The sequence below is a fragment of the Poecile atricapillus genome, unplaced genomic scaffold, assembly GCF_030490865.1.
Source record: "Poecile atricapillus isolate bPoeAtr1 unplaced genomic scaffold, bPoeAtr1.hap1 scaffold_279, whole genome shotgun sequence".
Taxonomy (NCBI): domain Eukaryota; kingdom Metazoa; phylum Chordata; class Aves; order Passeriformes; family Paridae; genus Poecile; species Poecile atricapillus.
The window spans coordinates 1,842-19,237 of record NW_026709081.1 but is presented as its reverse complement, the minus strand read 5'-3'; the positions used below and the strand labels follow the sequence as shown (position 1 = coordinate 19,237).

The 17,396-nt window shown below is 39.7% G+C and overlaps 1 protein-coding gene across 1 annotated transcript in view; it reads left to right on the top strand.

Annotated features, from left to right (window-relative positions):
• Window positions 1-16,425, top strand: part of LOC131574385 (aryl hydrocarbon receptor nuclear translocator 2-like) — a gene marked incomplete at both ends in the record, with an annotated part of 37,206 nt that extends 20,781 nt beyond the window's left edge. The window contains 5 exons of the mRNA XM_058828834.1: window positions 2,805-2,916; window positions 8,496-8,543; window positions 11,525-11,569; window positions 14,121-14,334; window positions 16,212-16,425. Of these exons, the coding sequence (XP_058684817.1) occupies window positions 2,805-2,916; window positions 8,496-8,543; window positions 11,525-11,569; window positions 14,121-14,334; window positions 16,212-16,425 (633 nt within the window). The remainder of the gene's footprint in view (window positions 1-2,804; window positions 2,917-8,495; window positions 8,544-11,524; window positions 11,570-14,120; window positions 14,335-16,211) is intronic.
• Window positions 16,426-17,396: the final 971 nt, after the last annotated feature.

Sequence of the window (17,396 nt, the reverse complement as noted above, 5' to 3'; positions counted from 1 at the left end):
GTTTTATCCCAGTATTTTAATGTGCGTTTGCAGATAAACTTTTATTTCAGAAACATGCGTGAATATTTTGGGGTTGACCTAAATGTGGCACTGAGGTAAAGTGTAATGTCCAAACTTTGAATGTTCAGTAGTGAAATGAAGTCTGGACAGAAATGGAGGGACTGATTCTGCTTTTACATTGTTCCTGGATTAATGTGGCTCCTCAGGGCTTCCCAAGATGAACATAAATATTACTGGCAGGATCTGGCCTGCTCCCAGACATGACAGTGATAACAAGAGTTGTTAACTGTGATCTAACTGGAGGAATGTTCACTAAAGGTTGTGAGTGTTGTGCTGGGTTTTGTTCTAATAACATTTCTGTGTTCTTTGGCAGATCTCTAGGAACTCTCTAAGCTCCAAATGAAAGTGCATGCATTTTTTTCAGCAAAAAAATTATTCCTATTTGACACTAAGATACACCTTTTGAAGATTTTAAAGAAATTTGTTCAGAACGCTGCCTTGATGGTTACAGATGATTTCTGTGAATGTTCAGCTTGATGTTGTTTCACTTCCTGAGAATTTTACCATTATATTTGTGTATTTTAATTTTGGGTAGAGTAAGCAACGCTTGTATTATTTCCGTTGGCAGAAGGGAAGTCCACTCTTTGAACATTCAATCTCAGAAAGAGAACACCTTGTTTCCCAGCACTTGCTGCTGAAACACTACTGTGAACAGCACTGTTAATGTGTATCTGGACATGGGTTTAGATAAGCTTGAAAACATGATCTTTTTGATTGTTGACCCAGCATGTCTTTTAATTTTTTTGTCAGTGGTGAGAGGAAAGGCTCTACAGAAAGGTTTGCTCAGCCTGTTTTGGATGCACCTCAAAGCATGGAATGCATAAAGGAGAGCAAGGGGGCTTTGTTGCCTGTTTTTGGTGAGCTGTAAAGTTACCTTGAGCAATTAGTTTTGGCTTTTGGACTTTTAAAAGTAGATGAATACAACCCTTGGTGTCTTTTTTCATCATCTTTGGTTTAGATTGTGGAAAATAAGGTTACAAGAGTTTCTCATCACAATACAGTATGTTCTTACTCTTAAAATACTGCTCAGAGATGATCTGAAATTGTATTACAGTTATTACTTAAAAAAATCTGATCTCCTTGATGATCTATACTGAAATGTGTTCCTGAGTGACGGGGACACTTTGCAGGTAGATTTATTACGGTTTTTACCATCTGCTTTAATAAATGAGTGAGCAGAGCATTTCAAAATGACCTTCGGTTCTATCCATGAGAGATGAGTTTGAATGTTCTGAGTGAATTATGGGCATTTAGACAGCTAAGGGTATGTATTCTGGAAATAGTGGTTTACCAGTTGTTTGCATGCTGATGCTTTTATTTGTCTGGAGATATGCTAATGTGCATTAAAGCTGTGTTTCCACATAGCTGCAGCTTTGGCCACTGTGGAACTTTCTGTGGTGTGGGGGTGTAGGCAGAGGTCTCATTGTTTGGCCTTGCGGACTTTGTTAAAAAATATTGGATTGCTCTGTTGCTTTTTAGTTGAAAAGGAGTTAATAAAACTAAATGTACTAGAAGAAATTCATGAAATCAGTGAACAGATAAAATGTTATTATTTGAAATGCATAATGTTGCATAATGGATGTGTATAAAGTGTGGCAGAGATGGAAGTGCTCTCCAGACATAATGAAAGAACGTGGATTCCTGTCTCCATAATTGAAGTTATTTCATAGTTATCTGTTGGGGAAAAAATAGCAGGATTTTTTAAACAGATTTTCTTTCCATTAGTAATTATATTTAGTTATAGCTCCAGATACCTTGCCAAGTTTTTTTTTTTTTAAAGTTGGAAGGAAGATGCATTTTCTTTCAAGATAATTAAATGTTTTGACTGTAGATTTTGCCTCCAGAGTGAATAAAGTATACGTGCATTAGAAAAAAGTTTTAATTGCTCATATAGTTTATAAGAGTTATACAGAGGAAAAACATTCTTAAACCCATGCTTAATAATGGGATAGAAGAAAAGGATATAAATATGTTATATTCCACTTTTCTTTTTTGAAGTGTAATGAACTGTTATTAATAGATATTGAAGTACTTGCCATTAGTGGTCTGAAAACCATTGCATAAGGTGAGCTTTTGCAGTTTCTCACATTAAAGTTTTGAGGTTTGAGGATCTCATTAACCTGTGGCTATACCTCGAGCCATGGTAGAGGGATGAATATATCAGCCTGGATTTTGGGCTCACTTCTGCTCTGCATGACACCACACAGACAGCAGTTCAGTCTGGCCCTCTGAATGCCTCCAGAATATCAATAATAAAAACCAGCATCACCTGATAATTCATCTCTGCTCTCAACTCTTGGTCTCTCGAGTAAACTGAGTTTTTGAACTTTCTTTTTCATGGTGCCCTGGTACCATGATCCGCAGCTTCCTTTGCCTTGGGAATTCAGCTCTGCATTTCTGTACAAGGCACTTTAACTGTTGTAGAAGGTTGTTGGCCTTCATCTGACAGCCTCTTTGAGACTTAAAATGAGAACCATTAGGTCAGTGGAATTACAGAGATACCTACCTGCAATTCTCCCTGTCTCCCAGGCACTGTAATGTCTATTGACCTAGCTGGGCTTTTTCTAAAGGATCTGGGAGTCTGTTTGGTTTTAGTAGGAGAGCTTTACTTTTCCTTAGAAATAAAAAGGAAAGCTTTCTCTGTTTGTTTTGGGAAGGGCCTGTCTCTAATCAGCAGAGTTTTCTCATGGAAGGTAATGGATTAAGGGATTTCTTCCACCTCTCCCCCTACCTCTGCCTTCCAGAAATGGCATCAGATATTCCTGGCTCGGTGGCCCTGCCAGTGGCTCCAATGGCGAGTGGACAAGTGAGGATGGCAGGATCCATGCCTTCCCGAGGAGGAAAGCGTCGCTCTGGGTAAGCCATGTCCTTTTTTTTCAGGGCTGAAACTGGAAATCACTTGTATTGTAAAACTCAAAATGCACCTGTATATATGTGTGTGTTTATTATGTAAGATTATATTTATGTAACCTGCATTACAACATTGGTCACTAATGTTTTGTTTTTCTATTCACTGCATCTGTTCTTCCTGCAAGATCAAACTTGGTGATAAGCATATGGCTTGTTGTTTTGCTTGTTTCAAAAGATTTTCAGGTTTGACAAGAAGATATCCAGAAAGGAGTTTGGATCCTGTGGCTGTTGTACATACAATGAATGCGTATTGCCTACATCTGTTTAATCTTATAATGATTTATCAAGTGTATAAAGGTAGCAAGATTGCACATGCAGACTTACTCAACTTCATCTGAAGTTTACAGTTGGAATCTCTTAGAGAGAGGCCTGTTAAAGATGTTTTCTTTATAGTTCCAGGTACAGAAATAGCATGAGGGCTCACTCTTCAGAGATTGTGGACCACGATATTCTAGGTCTCACTGGAAGCACAGCACAGTCTTCTTCTGGGAGAAGGACCTGAATCAAATTCAGCCCTTGCACAAGCTTGAGGGCTCTAAAGAAGAAAATTTGTTTTAACAAGCATCAGAGGCAGATGTGGTATAAGGGTAGTTGCCCACATCAGACTGCTCTGTGGCAGCTCATAGTAATTCTCTGTTAGAACAAAAGTGTAGCAAGAGCTTGAGAAGAACAGAAAACTACTCTCTAGCGTTGACAGCTCCCTCCTGCTTTTATCAAAGGTTGATCACAAATAGTAATGGTCTTTGGGTGATACTTTCTCAGAGATAACTGATCTGAGAGTCTCTTCAAAGGAGATTGATTAGTCTTATATTTAGTCCTAAATAAGGCAGTGGTGGGGCTTAACAGGATTGACAGCATGAGTAAAATCTTTGCCTAAGGAAGACATTATTCCTTGCAAGAGTTACTCTAGGGATTGCTCACCAAAGTGGGTTACCAGTTTTGTGTGTCTGCTCCAGTGACAGTGCTGGAGTCTCAGTCTTGGACTGAATTAACAAGGGAGGAGGTTGACCTTGCCTTGACTGCGGGGCGAGGTTGGTGTGATGTGAACACTCTGGGTGGTTGTTCTGAGGGGTGTTCTTTGAACAGAACAGTTTTAATATCTCCCCCCACTGAGTGCTCTTCTGATGCTGATCTAACTGTATGAAATTGGTTTGAGAAACTCCTAAAATCTAGCTTTGACAAGCATCACATTTTTATTTTCAAGCTGCTCAATGAGAAAACCTTATTACACTTGCACTCAAAAGAAAAGACAAAGCATTAACATCTTTTCATTGCTACCTAACATGGATAAGGTTTTGTACTTGAGTTGCAGGATATTTGATATCTTTTTTGATCATAAACCATGTCAGCTCTGAATATCAGTTTGCAATTTACTGTTGCCAAGGTTTGATGCTGCTGACTGTGAAATATTCTGATATCAAATACTGACTTGATATTAATTGAAATGCTTTAACTGTTGCATTTTAAGTATTGTCATCTATTTATGAGAAAGTGAAGTGAGGGGAGGGTGGGAGGAACATAAAATCAAATTATTTTAAATGTCTTTAACTTGTTAATTCAATGAGTAAATTAGTACAGAGTCACTTTTATACCTAGATCATGGTATTTCATCTGTGCACCATAGCTGTGAACTAAAGGCCTTTCTCCAAGCCTGAGCTGAAAGTACTTTTTTTTTTTTTTTTTTAATATTCGCTGTGTGTGTATTCAGACCTTGAGGGAAAGAATGCCTGCTGTGTCTAATTCCTCTGAGCTTCTCTTTGAACAAAGTTGCAGCTAACACTTGGCCCTTTCACTGCTGTTCTGTTGATACATCTTCCTACACCTCAATCCTTGGGCATTTTAGAAGTGAATTTTGTGTCAAACATAAAGGAGTGGAGCTAGCATACACAGCCAGCTTTCCTAGTTTTGGTTATCTCTGAAAATTGTTTCTTTTTTCATAATTGCTGAGGCAAGCTGGCAGAATAATTGCTGTGTGGACTTGAATGTAGATCAGTTTAAAGTCATTGGCTATACAGAAGGTGTTTCTGCCGTGTCGGCATTTGCCTTCATTGACAGCTTGGAAAAATATTTTTCCTTTCCATAAATTATATCAACTATTTCATAGAAAAAAGTGACAGCATAAGATAATGCACTGCAGTGGTCAATAGCTACCTTAGATTAATGCGCCCTTAGTTCTTTATTTAATGTGGTTTTAATTTAGGCTTTGCTGTGTTAGAGGATAAGGGGCTCTTTCACCTTCCTGGGCTATCTGTACCTGGGCAGGGAGGGTTGGGGTTTTTTTGATGAGCTGGTTTCAACTGCATTGGTTTTGTTTTGGTTCACAGTATAGTCTTGCCTTTTCTCTGAACCAGAACTATCAAAATCTGGGGAAAAGAGACCTCATCCCAGCATTCTACCCCCCAATATTGCTCTCAATGAAGGGCTCTAATACAGATCCCCATCTGCTTCTCAGCTGCATTTGCTCCTGACCATCCTGCCTGCCCTCTTCCTACACTGTGTAATCATGGCAAGCATCTTTTGACATTTCTTGGGAATTTTACATGGTAATTTTTGTTGCAGTGTTGAAATCCTCTCACATGTCAATCTTCTTAACTTGTGCAGGTCCACCTTGTTGGAGGTGTTTTGGTTTGTTGATTTTTCTTATGAAAATGTTTCTAATTGAGAATAATTAAATTTTAAAAGGTATTTTTATCACTGTATTTATGGTAGCCCCACATCTTCTAAGGAAAATACATTTTAATAAGTACCTCATGCATCAGGCCTTTTCACGATTGATGTGAACAGTATGAACGAGGAAAACAAGATTTATGCTGTCTCTTCAAAACAAAAGAGCAGAGTGCAGCTCTTTTTTAAAACCTCTTTTTAATGGGAATTTTAAATGAAGATAAAAGATAGTCTTTCTGAATCTTCTGAAATGATGTCATTTGTCTTCTGGGAGGCTGCTTGTACTGTTTTGCTAATGTGCAGTATATTCTATCTAAACAGGAGATCTTATCTGTCAGGGTATGAGGAGGTTGATGGAATATTATTTTTACATGTTCTGCTGTGTTCTACTAAAGGTTACAGCTGATTCACTGTCTTTGCCTCGCTGTAAAGCAGACACGGTGGATCAGGCAGGACACTGGAATCAATGACTTTATACCTGAGGGGTTTTATTTAATGTTTCAAAGGGTTTTTTCATTTTGCAGAGTGAAATTAGGAAATGTGTTTCTAACAAAGATGGAACAGACATATATTTGCTGTTGCATTTTTTAAAAGTATTGATATTTTAAATGAAATTTGTGTTTAATTTCCATATGAAATAAAGGGGTTGGGGTAGTTTAACAAAGCAAAAGCATTATTTAAAGACTTAGTCTGGTGCACTGATGTTTTACCCTATGCATTCAGATTCTGCTGTGATGAGCCCACTGTAAATGTGGGAGGTGTTACCTGTGGATATTAACCCATCAAGACTCTCCTAAAGTTAAGAAGCTGATATCCAACCATCTAAATAAATAGGTGTGTTAGTTCCCCTTACCCCTCATACAGTGCAGGCAGCAGGATCAAGCCTTAAACTGTTATCATCATCTCTAACTCTGCATTGCATTCCAGTAATACTAAACTAGATTAAATGCAGTACAGCTAATATTTGATTTTGGGGAAAACCCATCCCTTAGCACTCAGCTGGAGTATTTGGCTGGAAGCTAAATAAATCCTAGAATTATATCCACCAAGGCATGTGATCTCAGTGTACTGGAGAGGAAGGAAAAGAGTTACAAAATTAATCTGTCCCAGATTAAAGCAGTGTCTCATAAAATCCCTGAAGAAAAGGCTTTCCCCCACAGATGTATAGTTTTTTCTGCAGCCCTTTTCCCCCAGTTTGCAACTGGGTGTTTCTCTCAGATGTGTTTCAGTTGCCAGTGAAACCAAGTAAGGATGTGCCTGATGTGATGCTTTTGTGAGTGGCTTCAGGTGGAGCCCTCCACTTTTAAACAAACAGCTCTCTTGTAACATTGAATTTTGCATTTTCAGTGCAGGTAGAAACATTCCAATTCTAATAACTGGGAAGGCTTTTCTGGAATGTCACCTGCAGGCACATTATTACACATGGGGAGGAAGCAGGTAGGAGAGAGGAGACCCTGGGCTATACCACGGTGTGGAAATGTTGAATTTCTGGGAGTGCTGCAGGTCAGGAGGATTCAGGCTGCTGCTGCCAGCCCTGGAGGCCACATTTGGGGTGGCAGCAGCTGCTGGCTCCTGTGTCAGCACAGGTGAGGGCACAGGCCACTGGGGGTCGGTGGTGTTCTGTGTGAGGGATCACAGACTCTGGATCTGCATTTGGTGGTAATCAGGTGAGCAGAGATGTCATTCATAGTGAAAACGATGATTGCATCAAAGTTAAGCAAGTTAAATACACAGCTTTTCTTAAAGCTCTTTGGGGAAAATTGTTTTCTCTTTGCTTCCTCTAGAAATGAATAACCACTGTTAAGGTCTGGAAAATGTTATTGTAACTTTTCAGATGCCATGTCCAATTCCTGTGCTCACTTGCTGCCCTCATTCCAGTTGAGTGGAGGTTGCTGTGGCTCAGACACATCTTTTATGGGCCAGTCTGCCTTGGTTGTCTGAATTTAAGAAGGAAGGCAGTGCCTGACTGGCACTTCTACTTCTCTATACTGATGTAGTTTTAGAGACTGTTTTTGCATCTTTGTTCCCACAATATGGACATACAAATCTCAATTTGTCATTGGTAGGAATCCTTTTAATACTGAAATAAATATCATTGTCACTTTGAAAGGTTTTTGCCTTTAATAGGACTTAGACCTGTTAATATGAAAATGTGTTAGAGACATGGAATCTGTAGTTGTATGGAGTTTTACTACACTGAAAGGTTAGAAAGCTTAGAATGTTAAAGAAATCTGAAAAAAATGTTTGCAAAACAAAACTGTAGTTTCCTATCTACGTAAATTAAAAGTGATTCATCAGGGTTTGTATATCATACTATTGTATTTCTTTATTAAAATAAACACAATGCAATAATTGTATATAATAGTTTTATATCAACTTGATTGTCTAATGGCAGAGTTGCATACTTATAATTGGGGATATAAATATTTATCCAGAAGTATAAGAATGTCTAAAATGCTTTGTAAATTATGCTATTGTATAACTTTGTAGTGACAATATCTATGATACAATCACACTGCCTAATATAGGAATCTAATTTAAATGTCTAAATTAGGAAGATAATCTTCCTAGTCTGTCTGTGTAAGAAGTGAAGAAAGATGTTCCTGCTCCCTGGAGGAGCCAAACTGGTGGGCTGGGATTTGGCCCAAGGAAGAACTCAGCTCTTCCACAGCACTAAGAAGGTCTGGGACATAAATCAGCTGATGAGCTCTAGGCCTGGGGAGGGTGAGCAAGACTGGAATCCTCAGTCATTAACACCTCTAGGTAAAACAAATCTGACAACATTGAGAACAGCTGGCTTGAATGTTCATGCCACCACTGCCAACACCTTGATTGCTGATCTGGAAATCTTGCTTTTACAGAATGGACTTTGATGATGAAGATGGGGAGGGGCCCAGCAAATTTTCAAGGTGAGCATTTACAAAAGAGTTGGCCAAATCCCTGACTTCTTTCAGTGGGGAAAGACAGCTGTCTCGTTACTGATGTTTTAAAATCAGTATAAATATGGGTGAAGAACTTGCCAACAACTCGACCCAAATATTAATTACTCTTTTTATCAGCTTTATAGCAGAAATCTGCCTAATGTAGTTTTTGGCTTATAAAGCTGACAGCGTGTGTGTCACAATTTCACTCTGCAGCTATATCAAATGAGAAAACTTGTGATTTTTAGCTTATTATTTCAACTGCTGTAGATGAAACTTCAGTTATTTGACATTGCTGAAGTTGTCTTTCAGCCACTGAAAATGCTATTTCATTTCTAATTTATTTCAGATGTTAATTGCTTGTTAAGACAATTTGACAGATCCTAGAGGTGGATTGTTTTTTTTAAAGTTAATGAGCTTTACATTATGTACCATTAGGTGTAACTGAATAGTAAAAATTGACAAAAATGTTAATTAACATGGAATAGTCAAAGCTAGAAATAAACAGTAAAGCCTCATTGCCATTTTTTCACTTTTCCTTTTTTTTTCTGGTCACACTGTTTGCATTTTTTCATTAGAAACCAAGCAGCTGCAGTGAGGAGTGTAGATACTTTGAGGCCTGTGGGTAACTGCTGATTATCCAAATTGTAATTGCAGCTCTGTGGCAGCAGCCACGTTGAAACACAGCTGTCACTGGAGGGTTTAACAGGGTTATTCCAGTCAATAGAAAGAGAAGTGTGCTGAAGATACACTGTGGCACCATATCATAATTTCCTGGACAAGACCAGCAGCACTCCTGTTTGGTTGATGTCATTTACAGAACCAGTCCTTGGGGTTAAAACTGGTGATTTGAGGGCTTGGTCCTAATATTTGCTAGAAGACACACGTTAAGGGAACAAGATTTGTGAGGAATGGGGCCTGATTTGTGCCTGCACAAGCCTCAAGGTTACTGGGCACACTGATGCACGTGTGTTGGTCTTTCCCCATTCTGGTTTTGGCCTTTCAAAGTTTGGGGCTGAGTTGAGCCAATAATTCCATGGCTTTTAACAGAGAGGTATGCTGTCCTGTGCTTAGACTCAGTTGATTTCAGGTGTCAGATCAAAATCTGATATTTAAGTCTTAAATGCTGTATAGAGTGTTCTGTTTTTAGAGTACAGAAGAACCATGCAGACACCCAGGGCTATGTTCAGAAATCTTCTAGTTGTTCTCTTCTCCAGGTTTCTCTCATGACTTATTCCTAGCTTGTTTCAGTCAAAATTATTTAGTTATCAAAGAACTGCTGTTTAAATGTTGAAGCTAACCCAGCTGGCTTTGACTGAAGTGCCTGAAGGAGCATGTGTGCAGAGTCAGCTGGGAGACTGGAAGGGAAAAGGCAGTAGTTGGAGGCAGTAACATCTTCAGCCCAGTCAAGCAGAGAAGGATGAGTAGCAGAGCCCCAGGCTGGTGGGAGCACAGGAGTAGTGGTGTTAGCACAGTGCTCCATGGCAGGTAACACACTCTGCTTCTCAGGGCTTCCAGCTCAGCTCAGGTATCCCTGCATGACACCTCATCCTCACATGGGGCTGTGCATGTGCTTCCCCTGTAATGTGCCCATTCCTCATTGAATCAGTCTTTTTGCTGAAAATTACGTGGACTCAGTCTGTTCTCCGGGCAGAGTCAAGGGACTAAAGTGGAGTCACCTGAATGTTTTTTGCTGGTGTTGAACACATCATAAAAAAATACAGCTCAAGACTTGCTTAAGTTTTGTCTTCACTGTTTGAATGAGGAGCTTGAATAGGTGCATTACCTAAAACTAGTTTTAATTAATTTCAGACAGAAAAAAAGAAACAGTTCATTATTGATTTGTTAGAAGAGGAAGAACAGGCTTATTTAGGCTGTATTATTTTTAGCTAATACGTGGAACCTTCATAGGCTTTCTGTTGTAATAAATTACATCATCTTGGAAAGGTGTAGTTCTAATACAAAATCTTATTTAACTCTTCTTGAGCAGTCATAGTCTTCATGTCTAGAAAAGACATTACTTTATTTTTGTGTTTTCTAAAACGTTTTGTGTTTTGGAACTAGCAGTTTGGTTTCAAACAAATGAGTCTTTCCATAACTATGCTAGCAAAATCCAATTTCAAATGATTGATGCTTTTTTTAGGAAAGAGAAAGAGGAGCAGCATGTAATTTTTACTGAAATGTCACATTGCTGCATGTCTTTGGGACAATGCTTCAGAAGCAGTGAAGCTTTAGTAGCACAGGACAAAAGTCCCATTTGTCTGGATATCCTCCATAAAGGTGCTGCTCAAACACCACACATACCTTGCTGGGCATCCAACTTCTGTTGGTTTGAGTAGGAATGAGGTACCTGTTTACTTCTAGGGAACTGAGCCAGTTTAAATTTCACTTCTATTTACCCAGCAGTTTCACCTGCCTGCCTGCCTTTTGCCAGCCTCCATGACAGTCAGTACAGTGTTTGAACCTACAGAACTTTTTCCTGAAGGCTCCCTTACATAATGCATCGCCCTTCAGCCGTGTCTCTGCCCTCCTGTGCTATCTGTGGACCATCAGTGCCCTCTGCTGAATGGAGGGAGCTGTGGTTGCAAGCTGGAACAGATACAGCCCATTCACTTCCAGCACAGCAATGAATATTTCATGGCCTGCTGTGGATAAAAGCTCACTGGTGTTTTCTGTACTGGTGCTGCTTGTTAAGTTTCCCAAGAAATCAGTGTATGTCAAGTGTTTGCTTAAATCCACTGAAATGTGTCTTCTATTTCTTTAAATATACAAATGAAGTTTCTGAATCGGCATGGCTTGGAAGTATCATCAGACTCTGTGTTTTCTTTGCTGTATCATTCTCATTCCCTTGTTTTTCTTGCTGTTATTTGTAATGGTTTGCAGTTGTGAATTTTTTTGCTTTCTGCTGTGTGTTGGCTATCACGCAATGCATAACCCCTGTTGATTGATGTACTATCTTTTGTTTCTAGGTATGATGGTGATCAAATCACTGGTGATAAGGAAAAGTTTGCAAGGTAGGCGTGTCCTGTAGAGCTCTTCTGCTGAGAGAAAAGAGGGGGATGTTCGTGTCCAAAGAATCTCAGTACGTGTGCCTTAGCTTAGAGAGATGGTTATTTTGTTTTAGGTGGGATGATGATCAAAGTACTGCTGGCACAGAAGGGAATGGTAGGAAAAAGGGAAGTCAAATACGACTTGCCCCCATTTTTCATTTATGTTACGCTGTTCATACTGATCTTTTGGCTGTTCCAAAATTGCTTGAAGTCAGAAATACAAACCCTTAGTGGTTTTGGATCAGCTCCCCCTATATCGCAAAATTTAATGTCCCTTCATAATTTCTGTATAAAAACAGAGTTGGAAATGACAGAATTAGGACATCATTCTGTACAAGTTTGTGAATGCCAGTTCACATGGTGGGTTCCTAGAACACACACTTTGGAAGAGGAGCATAGCCCCTCTTTTAAGGATTTTTCAACTAGTTTCAGGAAACTTTTGGGGTTGGTTTTGTTTGTCTGCTTGAACAATTCCAAAGCCAGCAGATTAATGTGCTATTACTGTCTAGCTTGTAAGATCATAAATGAAATGGACTGCTGGGATACTCTTTTTCTCTCAGAAAGTTTTACAGTCTGTTTGTTTAGTTTCTATAATGGTTGGTTTCAATGTTCAGAAGTACCAAAATACTTGTGTGATAGACAATGTATTATGTACTTACAAGTGTGAAATGTATGTTGAATATGTCTGTTCTTTGTCTCTCTCTCTTTTTTCTTAACCACCGCTTCTGTGAAAATGCTGAACTTAGAGCAAGCTTTCATGATGTAAAAGTGCTTTTATCTTCCCTGTGTCCATATTTATCTGCATGTAGCAGCTGGCATGTACACACTGTGCTCTGTGTACATGTGCACTGTCACACCAGCTGTTGTGCTCGGTGTGTGTATGATCCAGCTCCCCCTGTTCCTCCTGCGTCTGTGCAGACCCACACAAGGGCTGTTCCTCAGCCAGGTGAAATGAAAGGTTCACTATTACAGTGTCCTAGACTGTGACCTCAGGCAAGGCTTGGCTGTAATTTACTGAGCAGCCACGGGTTGTCATAGCTGGATTTTCTGCAATATCACACAGTAAACACAGGAATAGTAACTCTGCATGTAACCCTAACAAGTGGTGTTTCTGCAGACAGTGCCTCATGCATGTAACACCTGTATGTGCAGGGGCAGGATACCCAAAGCAGGGCAAGCCCTTGCATCCCCCTGTTTCAGCAAATGGCATACAATTCTTTCCTGCATTTTAAGAAAAGGCTTAATATCTAAAAGTATCCAAAAAGTGTGCCAAGCCTAGCTTCTGCTTCCATGGTCAGTCTTCATAGCAGTCGGCTCCAAAGAATGTTGCAGTTTCTTTTAATGTTGTGTTATCACATCAGTCAATGCTGGTGGACTCTCCAAGTGATCACCTCTCACATCTTGTTGGATCAGCCAGCGATCCCACAAGACAATGCCATGCACAGCTCATTGAAATCAGTGGAAGATGCTGCTTTGACAACTGAAGCATCATCTACCTGTCGTGTACTTGTATTTAGCTGCCACCTGACAGGTACAGTATGAGAAGAATAAGTGCTGGGCACTGAAGCATTCTCGGTCCATTTGGACCATTTCAGATGTCTATATTGCTGTGATTCCTTAATGCTGATTGAGCAGTTGTGATTTTCAGAATGGGAAAACTGAATTCTGAGATGTTTATTTCTGAAAGATTCTGGTGGGTGTCAATTTTGGGATTTCTCAAATTAGACTCACCTCAGCCATATAATTCCTCTAAAGGATGAGAACATTTCAACCTAGCCCAACTTGGGGCAGCATCAAGTACTGTCATTGTTGCTTCCCTGCTGTGCTAAATTGTCCCTGAACATAAATTCCAGTCTATGTCTGACAAGCCAGATGTTTACTTGCTGTCTTTCATACCCATTTTATTTATTTATTGGGATTTTTTTTTTTTGTATGTACTGTTATCCCATATCTGGTCCCAGTGCTGCAGTCTTGTCCTGCAGGCAGGTAGTGACTCCCTGCAGGAATGTGGGGAATTCCAGAGGAGCATTGTTTGGGATCTGTGTTGTCACTAAGTGGGTTTTCTTCATAAGTCAGTGTTGACATTTCCTGCTGACCTGATCCAGTTGTTAGTGAGAGGTTTCCTCTAAAGGACACCTTTGATAAGCAGCTGAGAGATGCATCACAGCAAATTTGGGAGTTTGACTGGAGTTGGCAGATGTTCGCATATTTCTACTTCATTTTGATCCTTAAACCAAAGGAGATTAAACTGGTTAAGAGATTAAGGCCACAAGCCAATAAATAGAAATACAGGTTCTTTTCACAGCTATGGGCAAATCATATTTATCTGTCTGTGGCCTGGATTTTCTGTCTGTAAACTGAGGGATAACAGTGGTTGGCATTGTAAAGCGCTTTACTCTTCTGGGGTGAAAACAGCAGAACAAGTGCAAAGTGTTATGATACATTACCTCCAATTCAGATTCTTACACTGCTCACATCTCTATTCTGTTGCTTTGGTGTTTCTTTAAATGCTCAGGGAGAATCACAGTGAGATTGAGAGGCGCAGGAGGAATAAGATGACCCAGTACATCACCGAGCTGTCGGACATGGTGCCCACGTGCAGCGCCCTGGCTCGTAAGCCCGACAAGCTGACCATTCTTCGCATGGCTGTTTCCCACATGAAATCCATGAGGGGCACTGGAAACAAATCTACTGATGGAGCTTACAAGCCTTCCTTTCTTACAGAACAGGTAGAATTTACAAAAATGTTGGTTTTCCCTGTTTGTTTGGTCTTAAAAGGTATGAGGAAATACTGAGAGGAGTAGAGCCTCAGCTTGATCCTTCACTGTGGTGCAGCAGCTGGTACCAGTCAAGGTGTGAATACAGACAGTTTTTTTGTGACTGTTTGGACTTGATCTTAACACTATGACAGATCTTTCTTTTTGGAGAAGCAAATTTGCATTCTTAAAATTGAGGTTTGTCTGCCTGAAAAACAAGTCACTCACTGCCTTGCAGAAAGGAATTTTCACCTCCAGATCTGGGTTCTTCCCATCCTAGCAAAGGTTCTCTAAAATAAGTAAAAATGAGTCTGGAAAGAGCTGCCTCTCTCTTCTGGGATTAGAGGAAGGTTAAAAACATCATTTAGTCTTTATGCTGGAGTTGCCAGCAGCTGAACAGGGCAGAGATGAATGCTATCTGTACTGGCTGAGGTACTTCCTTGGTTACGTTTTTGATAGAAGAAGGAGGATGCACCCAATGCTTGAAGGAAAACTGTGTTTACTGAGCACATTGAAAATTCCTACCACCTCCATTGTTTTTGAAGTCCTATGGGTGTAATGTTCATTTTTGTGGTCTGAAGTGATTTAAGCACTTACACATGGAAGTTATGGCTGGAGGCAATACTTCTTTCTCTTAGATAAACAGCAGCTGCTGGTGACCCCTCAGTGCTCATGACTGCTTATTCCAGCTCTCCTGGAGTGTGTTTCTGGAGGGACTGTGCCTTTCTGCTGGTGGCACACCCTAGTCACTTCTCAATACAATTTTATTTTTTTTTAAATCCTGCTGAATTACAGAGTTTGTTTTCGTCTTTTTTAATAATGTGCAAAACTGGTTATATTATCCTCAGTATAGTGTGGCCAGCTGTGCTATGAGCTGTTTTGTTTTGTCAGTAATTTAGGATCAGTGTGCTTTCTCTATAACAAAGCAGCAGAAGTCGACAGTCTGTTGAGTGTTTCTTGAGATGGATTATCTGTTTCTTAATAGTTTACCAGATTTTTATCCTCACCTTATCAGCTAATATCTACCACTTGCACACTAACCCTGCTAAGCTGTCTCACCTGCAATGGGACTCAGGTTGTCCAGAGCTCTGTCTTTGAGTGCAGTATCTTAACAAGCTCTGGTGATCACTGGAGCCACCCAAGGCTGTCCAAGCTTCTTTTCCAGGAATTGGAGTGGTAGTTGTCATCCTTTGCTGTGAGAGGTTTCCAAGCTCTGTTAAGGAAAGGAAATACTTCTGAGTGATGCTGAGACTTCAAACTCACAGGCTGGAAAAAGAAGGCAAAAAGCAATAGAACCTTCTTGTAGTGGCTCCAGGCCGCTAATGGAAGAAGAGGTTGGGGTTTCTTTCCTTGTTCCCATTACACTTTCTGCCTTTTATCCAGTGACTGTTTAATTTACAGAGCTCATCCTGAGCAGGGCCAGGGAGAACCAAACTAGAAAGTCTTATTGGTTTCTTTCCAGTTAAATTATTCAGAATGTTTAATTAAGGGATGAGTTTGCCATGAGTTAGAGCTGTTCATTTCCTCTGTTTGTACTCTGAAGTATCTTTTTATTTTTTAATGTTAGATGCCTATCACAGAATATGCAAGTGAGTATTAGCTGTTTATTTTCCTAAAGTGCATGGAGATCACCAGATGAAAGGCAATAATGGAAAATAAAATGTTGTTATTGAGATGGGCAATTTATGCCTTGCTGCAAGTTTGGTTGTATTGTTACATCAGTGAAAATTTCTGTCTAGGTTTTGATCAGCTACAAAGATCACAAGAAAACAATATTCTCTGACAGTGACAGATGTTACATTTAATTCCCTTTCCTTGCTGGCATTCTAATAAAATCCTTTCTTTGGAAGGAGCTGAAACACCTTATCCTGGAGGCTGCAGATGGGTTCCTGTTTGTAGTTGCAGCTGAGACGGGAAGAGTGATCTACGTATCGGACTCTGTGACTCCTGTGCTGAACCAGCCTCAGTCTGAATGGTTTGGCAGCACTTTGTACGAGCAGGTTCATCCAGACGACGTGGAAAAGCTGCGAGAGCAACTGTGTACATCTGAAAACTCTATGACAGGTCAGATATATCTGATATATTGTTCTGTGTGTTCAGGATCCCTGGAGAGCTTTTCCTGACATTCAGAATGCCTGGTGTAAAAATCTGGTTAAACTGAAACTCAGCAAGATTAAACTGTGTTTTCTTGCAGGCAGTACAGTAATATAAATCTTGTGAGTGACTGCATTTTGCTTCCTATTCATTTGACTTCAGTCAAACTACCTTCATGTAGCTCTGCATTCATACTCTGGTTTGGAATCTGGATTGTTCTCAGGTTCAGCCTGGAAAGCTGGGTTGTTTTCATTTCATCCTCAATGAACTTATGACTTCTTTACAAGTATGTGTTTCTTTAGAGCAGTGTTTAATTTGAAGTCAAATATCATAGTTTAAACTTTTCTGTTTTCATACAACTTCCTCATGGTTTGCTAATTGGAATCTTGAGGGGAAGAAATCCAGTGTTTGGCAACTGAAAATATACTGGATTTTAATCATGAGGCTCCTATGCAGTAGTGTAAGTTACCTGTAAGCTGATTACTTATCATGTAAAACTGAACCATATTCATATCTCCTCTACAACTCTGGCTTTTACAGTTTCTCATGCTCAAACCTGCCAGTAGGAAACAGCCTTGTCTATAATAGGATATGTGTATGTTAGAACTGTGAGAATTAGCTAAATCCTGTTGTAACTCAAACATGGAAAGATAGAAATTTAGCTTCACTTTTTAGTCTTCACATATTATGTTTCTAGCTGAAGGAAAAAATGTAGGGGATAATATTAAAAAATACCCTGACCCTTGCAAAAGTCATGTAATTTTTCTCTGCTTTAGTAGTTAAGATTTCTGACCTGGTTTGTTGGAAGTTTTGTTGTGTTTCATAACTCAAAGGATAGTGATCCAGTTTTGAGTGAACCTGCACACTGTTTACAGCTTCCATGTCAAAACAGTGCCAAATTCATGATTTCCTGTGGTTTGAATGTGATGTGGTTTTGGCAG